The sequence below is a fragment of the Bidens hawaiensis genome, unplaced genomic scaffold, assembly GCF_021521415.1.
Source record: "Bidens hawaiensis isolate Kalapana, Puna unplaced genomic scaffold, B.hawaiensis_p1.1 tig00020044_1, whole genome shotgun sequence".
NCBI classification, from domain to species: Eukaryota; Viridiplantae; Streptophyta; class Magnoliopsida; order Asterales; family Asteraceae; genus Bidens; species Bidens hawaiensis.
This window is the reverse complement of record NW_027493052.1, coordinates 361,738-371,540: the sequence shown is the minus strand read 5'-3', so window position 1 is coordinate 371,540 and position 9,803 is coordinate 361,738. Positions and strand designations below refer to the sequence as shown.

Genomic DNA, 9,803 nt, shown 5'->3' with positions numbered 1-9,803 from the left:
GAGTGTTTTAAGATCCAAGAAGACTAATATAGCTTAGATACATGTCCATGCTCATTAACCCTTGATCAAGAACGAAATTTACTGGTTATAATGTTGATTTGATCATTAAAGGCCCATCTAGTTCTAAAACGAGTAAGTTACCATATTTAGTTCGATTTAGTGTATCATATATAAACATATTATTATTTCTCTACCACAAATCATCCCTAAACCCTAAAACACTACTCTCAGCCGTCACCCTCCTGTGACCCTCCTCAAACTCTTCGGTTTTTGCTTATTGGTTGAAGATACGTTCATAACCAGTTAACTTTGCATACGTATGGACATTTGACTCATCGTTTATGTTGATTCTTTCACTCTCCGGGTAAGTTGTAAACATAGAAATCATTCATATATATATTCCCTAGTTAATAACCTTCAATCAATTTCGGTGGTTGAAGGGTGTTGATTGGTCAAATCGTTTAAAACTCGTTAAAGGACAAAATAGTCAACTAGTTTGACTTAAAGTTTTCTCATACTTCTGGTTGGATTCAACGTTCGGTCCAGAAGACTTTTATTCTCGTAACAAAATTTGAAGGCTACTGACCAAAACCCGACTTCCGACTCGCTGTTCGGATTTTGGTTAGTACCAGCTCGCTTAAACGTTTAATTCAACATAACTAGAGTTCTACTCATCCGTTTGGATTGATTCCAGTGGCATTAAGTTTGTTTTTATTTATAGTTTCATATCACAAAGTTTCAGGTTCTGATCATTTATGTCGTTTGACGCGTATTAGACGACTCATTTATTCTTAATTATACTCACTTGCCTTTAATCTAAGGTGAGTTTTTTCATTCCCCTATTTTACTCAATTTTCACAAACGTTTTGGGGACATATGCGTATATAATACTATACGTACATATCTATATATACATACATATCAAAAATAGCAAACGTGTAATTGTGTGTGATTAATCAAATCTACTTGTTATGTGCTTATGTGTTATTGTATTCATTCGCTTGACATATCCCCTTGGAGAGGGTTCTCATTCTATTGACCACCGCCCAATTTGCTTGGCAACGGTCTTATTCTTATTTGCTCATGGTTGATTTACCGGCACCCGATTCGCTTGGCAATGGTTTAATCGACAACTTACTTGCTTGTAGTTTGATTTCATTACCGCACTTATTACGTTTTGCTTATTTATTATATTAACATTATTTTGGTGTCAAAACTTGGTGGTAAACTCACTCAACATATTTGTTGACAAAAACTCTATTTTCTACGCATATGCAGGTTGCCTGAGTTGAAGGATGGACATTTAGAAAGACCTTAGGGTTATATTGAAGACAAACTTGAATTTAAATGATTGTACTTATTTATTTGAATGGTTTTGTTGTATTTGATTATTGTGTGTATTATTTGAATTAAATAATTAATTAGATATTGTCATTTATAATTATGATAGTATCTTCGAGCTGTGAGCAATCGGATCACACCCCGACATTTCCGCCTTAGGTTGGGGTGTGACACTCACTTCTGATGAAAGGAAACATGCTCTTTTATATGGTCATAGAAAGCTAGCTCACTGAGCAATTTCCGGCCAAGGGCTTGTATTGTATAACGCAATAAAATAAGATAATAACAAACTGGAAATTTACATACGACGCCAAAGCCAATCACGCCTCGAGGCACTAGATTGTTGGGATTCGAGAGGAAGATAGGGCAACAATTACCATCTTGTTTTGATTCGCAAATGAATGGGTGGAGATGTGGCTAATGGTCGATTGAGCTCTTGTGTATATTTCTCTTCCGTTATAACCGTTGGGGCTTTGAAATTTTAACTTGTGGACCAATACTTGGATTGTAGTTTCTTGGTGGTTAGTTTGCTAATAATATGCACTCTATATCTGTGCGGACCTACGCAAGGCTAATTCCTGACCTTAGTGACCGGTTGCACTACATACTAGCTTTCTTTCATCAAGTTTGTGGTCATGCGTCAGAACGCGAATTCGTTTCTTCAAACATTAGTCCACAGATTCGTCCGAATGCAATGACCAGTTGCGCTACATACTACCCGGATGGGGCTGACTCTTTAGTGATCGACACCCTCACCACTGATGAAAAGAAACACGCTCTCGTTATGGTGATTGAAAGCTCTAATAAATTCGTGTTTGCATCTAATTAGTATGGGGGCCGATACACATGGTACAAGTGTACAACCAAATCATGCTATCATGGGTGAGTAGGCTTTTGGGGGTAAGTATTTAGAATTGCTACAATATGGTGTAGAAGTTAATACCACCACTGATGGTCACTTGGCTGTGGCAACATTCGAGGCGGTTGAAGATGTCGGGGACGGAGAAGTGGAGCATAAACAAGTTGGTAAGCCTCACGATTTCTTCTATACCATCACTACCTGACTTGGGTCTTGGTTACCACCTGTTGTCTTAGGCATCAACTCACGTGTGTGGTTCCAGTTTTTAACGTTTGAGAGTGGGTCTTGGCTACCACCTGTTGTCCCTCCAAAAAGGTTTTTCCTGTGACCGGAGACTAACAGAGTTAAGCTTTTGTTAGTTGTGACTCGTTGGGAATAAATATATTAAAAGATGGGATCATTAAAAGCCAATTTGTTAGTTAGGACTATAATTTGCAATAGTTGATAGTTGAGATTATTTAAATCCAATTTGCTATTATAGAAGTGTTCATGTTGGTTACCTTAGTATCAAAACGTAGCAAATACGAGATTGTGTAGTCACTGGAAAATTTGGTCCCTTGTGAAAAGGGGTAGTCTGAGAATAGCTAAAGTCATCAAAGAACCTATGTAAAGGAAAAGGAAACCTTAATGAAGATCAGGATAGAGAGGATGGTGATGAAGTGAGATAAGGACCAGTCTCTATTATAAAGATAAACATGTCTGAGTTGATGGTGACCAGACGTGGTTTGCCCTTGTCATGTCGCTTTCCAGTACTTTTAAACTAGAAAACAAATACAGTGTTATATTTATGTTCATGAAATGTGTTATGGTTGGTGTGTTGAGGTTTAAGAAATTTTTTTATTTTCAAAATATAAAATATTAAAATAAATATCTTTTGTCATCAAATAAATGTATTCTTGTTTTTTAAATTATTTTACATTTTGATAGTTAATTTGATTTTTTTTTTCCCGAGCAATGGTTAGCAACTAGTACCTTTTGGTGGTGATTGAAAATCTTTTCCTTGGCCAATCAAAAAACAATCAAAAAATTTTGATTTAATTTAAAATTTAAATAATTACAAATGGAACCGACCTTTTACTTTAAATATAAATTTGTGTGTTTTAATTAAATTTATTATTTGATTAGCTATGCATTTTAGTTGATTAGTTCATCTGTGTATAATAAATTGGATGTGGCTTAATGGTAAAGTCCTCATTTTACTAGTGAGAGGTAAGGGGTTCAAACCTCATTATCACCAATTTATATGGGAGATATGAGGGATGACCCTGGCTTGTCAGGGTTCGAGTCCTGATCTCACCCGGTTTTACCGGCTCCTCGCTATCGTGCCATTTGGCGGGCGTGAGGGTCGGGTTTTATCCGGGGAATCCCTCAATAGGTGGACCGCTAGAGGCTCCGTCGGTCGGCTCGGGCTACCTTTAGCCATTGGAGGCCGCGTACAGAGTACCCGGCGTTACTTAGTTGGTCGTTCTAAGAAAAAAAAAAGTTCATCTGTGTGTACCTTGTAGAAGAAATGTGTTCAATAGCATAAAAGGTGTAATGAGATCCTTGTGCCTGTGATTGTCGGATAGTATAAGCACAATGACAAATTCATCTTCGAAATATGCAGAATGCCAAAATTTGTATAAGGCTTAAAAACCAAAACCAAAACCATTGTTATCACCAATTATACATATAAAAACTAAACTTTAAAATGGAAAGTAAGGAAATTAAAAAGTAACAAATTTAGGATGTTGCATATGATTTGCACCTCCAGCTGTGTCAAGCTGTTCTTTTAACCCATGACGCTGAAACTTTGCATGAGTTTTATTTTTTATTTATTGAGAGAACTTTGATTTTTTTATATGTGGTTTCTTAAAATTATCAATTTTAGTCAAATAGTTTATTTTAGGTATTTATGGTATAATAGTTTCAGTTAACTATCAATTTTAGTCCAATCCATTAATGTCATCCACCAACCGTTAGTTAATACAACTTTGAGAAGCTTTTATTGTATTTTCACAAACTTTTAATCAAAAGAATTTTTAGGTTTTCTACCAAAATTAAGTTTGTGAAAAATATAAAAAAGCCCCTCAAAGTCGTATTAACTAACTGTTGGTGGATGACTTTAATGAGTTGGGCTAAAACTGATAGTTAATTGAAACTATTGTACCATAAAAGCCTAAAATAAACCATTTAACCAAAATTGATAATTTTAAGAAACCACAGTGATCAAAATCGAAGTTCTCTCTTATTTATTTATTTATTTTAACTAAAACGGTTGCCTAACATGTAGAAGGGACAACCAACACTCAAGCTGCATGTGATTACGGTGTATGACTTAAAGCATTCCGAATTCTTGTTTACCGATAGTTGTAGCATTTTAATCCCTTGTGCTTGCTGTGATTTTCCATGAACTTATTGATCAGCCACGTATTCCTTCTTCCCGACATGTTTACGGCCGGAAACTCAGGTGAAATCAATGAAAAAGGAAACCAATCCTAATTTGAAGCATCGAGTTAGAAATTTGATAAAATCTACAATAAGTATTAATGTATAATAAGTTTTTAAACTTCTATAATGATCTTGTATTATAAACTATTTGTTTTACATATTATGGATGCCTAATTCAGTCAGATATGCATTTCATGAATAAAAGCTATATAATTAATACTTCGGTATTATATGCTTTTCCAACAAATGATACAACACTAATAGAAGTTTATTGTCATAAAATGGAACATTATATTTTCTTGAATTATTATTATTATTATTATTATTATTATTATTATTATTATTATTATTTAACAGAAATAAATGACCCATGTGGGCAGTTATAGAACTTAAAGAGGTTTAAATCATATTTTGATATGGTAGGTTGAAAGTTGTTGGAGAATTGCACCCAACAATAAAAAGGGATTGGCTATCTATGCTATTTATAATAAATAACATTTGTTTTATTTCACCCATAGACTTTAAAATTTACTAATTTAATTTATAAAAGAAATAAGCACTACCTCTTAAACATATACATAACCCATGAAATTGTTAGGAAATTTTGCAAAATTTTAAAATATTCAAAGTTATTTTAAATTAAACAAGTTACACATGACATGACATAATTAGGCATTTAGACCGGTTTGTTTTACTGTCCTATAGAGAGGAAAATAGTGAATAGCCTATAAGGGTAGATGTGCAAATGTTGCTAACTAGAAGGGGCAAAGTTGAAACCATTGGACTATATATATTATTATACCCCACCTCTCATTTACAAGAAGTAACAAAATGTCTATTGTTACAGATGAGATACGAGCCAGTGCTAGTGAGTTATACCATGGTGACAAAATCTGCAAAGAGAAAACACAGGTTTTGCTAGCAGAAGTCGGGTTACCGAACGGCCTGTTACCGTTGGAGGATATTGAAGAATGCGGGTATGTCAAAGACACGGGTTTTGTTTGGCTCAAACAAAAAAGGAAGAAGGATCACAAGTTCGAAAAGATAAGGCGTGTCGCTAGTTATGCAAATGAGGTGACCGCGTATGTTGAGAAATCAAGAATCAAGAAACTAACCGGTGTAAAGACCAAAGAATTGATGATGTGGATAAATCTGAGTGAGATCAGTGTTGATGATCCGCCCACGGGAAAGATCACCTTCAAAGCTCACTCGGGGTTCTTTCGGACTTTTCCTGTGTCGGCATTTAAAATCGAGGAAGACCAAAAACTTGAAATTAAAGAGGTGTAATAGCTAGATGTAGTTGGTATGTTTTGAATAACATGACTCTAGTGGTCTCTTATCCATAATATTAAGATGATGATATGATTAATGCTATGTTTTAATATCTGGACCATACCTCACATGAAACTGACGGGATGGTGTGGAGTGTAGACCACACATATTATTATATTATTGATTTAACATTTTTTTTGAGTTAATGGTCATTTTCGTCCCTGTGGTTTGCTACTTTCGCCACTTCAGTCCAAAATTTTTAATTTTGTCAATTTAGTCCTCATAGTTTTAAATATTAGCCAGTTACATCCCATCCGTCTAACGGCATCCAGCTATGCCGTTAGTTTAAGGGTATTTTTGTCTTTCTTCTTTTAATTTTGAGTTAATGGTCATTTTAGTCCCTGTGGTTTGATATTTTTGGCAATTCAGTCCAAACTTTGAAAATTTGTCAATTTAATGCTCAGTTTAATTCAGTTTTTTTTATTTTTTATTTTTTTTTTGTTTATAACCCTGAAGAGCATAATTCAAGCCCAAAACCATCGAGCAACCTCAAATACTGGTATGCATTTACTCTGTTGACAACAGTAATCATACCCCTCCCCCTTTATATTTAGTTTCTAGACATTTCCTAAAATCTTCTCCATGGTGGAATTCAATGGTAAAGTGGTCAAGGTAATTCCCTGAAACCGAATTATACAGAAAAAACTAAAAATTGTTTTGTTGATTAATGTATAATAGTTGATTACGACCCAGATTTTCGTTATGATATGTTAATCTCTAAACCCTAAATATTATGCATTCATCAAAGAAACGATTTTTAGTTTTTTTCGTACAATTCGGTTTCACGAAATTGCTTTGACCACTTTACCATTGAATTCCACCATGGGGGAGAGTTTAGGAACCGTCTAAAAACTAAATACGAGAGGAGGGGGTATGATTACTGTTGTCGACAGAGTAAATGTAGACTTGTTTTGGGCTTGGATAATGCTCTATAGGGTTATAGAAAAAAACCTGACTTAAATTGACAAAATTTCAAACTTTGGACTGAATTGGCAAAGTATCAAACCACAGGGACGAAAATGACCAATAACTCAAAATAAAAAGGAGAAAGACAAAAATACCCTTAAACTAACGGCATAGCTGGATGCCGTTAGACGGATAGGACGTAATTGGCTAATATTTAAAACTATGAGGACTAAATTGACAAAAATACAAATTTTGGACTGAAGTGGCGAAAGTAGTAAACCATAGGGACGAAAATGGTCATTAACTCTTTTTTTTTTAACGCCAAAATGTTACACTTTATAGCGATTGACCTTTAACCTTCTATTCTAATATTTTACACCTTAACAATCTTACCACTCACCGAAATGAAAAACCATTGGTAACTACAGGTAAAAACTGAAAGGTAAAATCGACTGAGAAATTTAATGGTTTCCATTATCTGGTAGCAATAAAAAAAATGGACATATGACAAGAATAAATTATTTTGGGTGATAGGAGAAACTATAAATTTGAAGTTAGTTTTGGTTTCAACAAAAAAGTTCTAATGTTTTTTTTGTTTTTTACATTTCCATAAAATTAATTTTTTTGTACAACACATCTTGCATATAAACCTGAACCCTTGGGTCAAAGTTTCCCTAAGCCAATATAACCCTAGTTGTGATTATGGTTTGAAACTTTATGAAAAATCTAGTCTTGTAATGTTGTTTTTTTCTCCCTTTCTACTCTTCTAGCAAGTTGTTAGAAGGTTGCTTTCTATGGGTTTGGATCAAATACAAATAAAAATAAATTTACTTTACTTGTATATATAAGTACTTTATTTGATTCTCATAATTAACACGTTAATTTCATTTGTACGTTAACTTTCCCCGTTTTCTGTATAAAAATGCGTTGGTGTTCGAAAAGATTTATATGTTTTTAGGTTTATGTGGCTCATTTAAGCTTCTAAGGAGATTAATACTATATATATATATATATATATTCATTTAAGCTTCTCGAATATATGGCAGTTAAAGTCCGTAAGTTGTGGGTTAAAACTAGATCCAAAATGCATAACTTAGAATGGAGTGATTAGTGTAATTTCTATTTAGATAATATCCCAATGGATAATTTTGTTCTCTAACTGCTTGCTAGAGAATCGTTAGTCGTCCCGATATCTCGCATTCTTGCCAACGTTATATAACAAAAAATAATAATAGTAGTAAATAAATCTGTTTTTGCTTTTTTATAGGTAAACAAGGTTAATTTGGTGTTATTTTTTTCTAAAGGATGGCCATGAGTTCATGCTGATTAGCCTACAATTTCGGTCGGTAGAAGTAGGAGGCTGATAATTAGCTTTAGCGGGCTGGGTTCTGAACCCAGCATCCATGGTACTAGCCCATTATCGATACATCACAAATTCACAATCATATAAACATCATCTATATACAAAATTCTTCATTTAGTAATTTGACAACATTATTCAGTTACCTTATTAAGTTCCCGAGGAGAAAGGCAAAGGTGTTCCATGCGGTTTGCCTCGTGTCATTATGGTGTTTATGGAAGACACGAAATGATAGGGGACATGGTAGGGGACATAAAAGCATTAAGCTTCCTTTGGGTTAAACATAGATTGGGTGGGACACATTTAACGTGGGAGGATTGATGTAGGTTCAAAGTGTAGCTAGTGTGGTTGTTTTCGGTTGGGTTGCGTTATGTTTATGTTGGTGATCTTTGGGCCGTGGACTAGTTTCTGGCTAGGCCCAGTCTATTTGTAAACTTGTTTATAATTATTATATTTTGTTGACCGCTCAAAAATAAAAAACTATGAATGATAATAACAGGGATAGGTTTTACTACAACTTGTATCACTAAATTGTTTGAAGGTGATGCTATAAATTTATAAATATTATATTAGAAGTGGTCATAGATTATTTAAAGTAGCTATTAATAATACTCAATGGCGACCACGCTTTTGAGGAAATGGGTGCGAAACTACGGCCGCACACCCCAAAGAAAAAAGCAAATAAGTACATACTATATATATGATTTAATCATGAGCGAGCTTCAAAAGTTTTTGTTACCGATCCTCATTAAATTTTAAAATGACCCGTGAACCACTTTAAATTCGTTAACTAGTAAACTCAAATACCTAATAACCACTTAAAATAAGTAAAAGCCCAAATATCACTACCCTTCACAATTTTAACAATTAATTTTTAACATTATAAAAATAAAGTTGTAGTTGCCACCAGAAATTAACTTTTCAACTCACTCAATTGACGATTCTATTGAGACGCCTACTATGTTGGTTGTTTACAGAAAGATTCGTTAAATATTTGGGTTTATCTTCACAAGTAGTAAAGTGACTTCATCGCCAGTCTCCAAAGAACTATAGCACCAGTTGCCCACGTATATATTCAAGAAGGTGAAAACCCACATAGGCCCGTGTAAAGGCAAGAAACAAAACAACCACAAACGTTAATTATTAATATATGTTGTAAAGCAGCCAGAAAAAAAACAAACAAATAAAAATAAATAAATAGGTACTTACAACCACCAAGGCATCCTTGCATGTACAACATGCTTAGACCCATCGTTGGGGGGCTTAAAAAAATTGACAAAATGATATGGCAGGGCTTTAAAGCCACTAACACCGTATCGTACTGGGAATGGAGGGGCCATAAGGGGCTTCAAGATACTAAGACCATGTGTAGTCATAATGTTCATCCCTTAATCAATTTGCGTCATATGACGTCTAGTCAGCTTTTTCAGTTTTTGCAAAAATGGGATGTAGGTACAACCGTACAAAAATGGGTTGGGCTTTAAAGGAAGAGTGTTGACAAATGGTGGGGCCCAATTCTAAACGGGTTAAAAAACGTTTTTTAAGGTTAAACCCCCAACTGTTTGCGTAGCACTT

The 9,803-nt window shown here is 34.3% G+C and overlaps 1 protein-coding gene across 1 annotated transcript; it reads left to right on the top strand.

The window, feature by feature from the left end:
• Window positions 1-5,461: 5,461 nt before the first annotated feature.
• LOC143559814 (uncharacterized) lies at window positions 5,462-5,984 on the top strand. The gene has a single exon (XM_077048276.1). The coding sequence runs from the start codon at window positions 5,462-5,464 to the stop codon at window positions 5,915-5,917; it is 456 nt and encodes a 151-aa protein (XP_076904391.1). The 3' UTR covers window positions 5,918-5,984.
• Window positions 5,985-9,803: the final 3,819 nt, after the last annotated feature.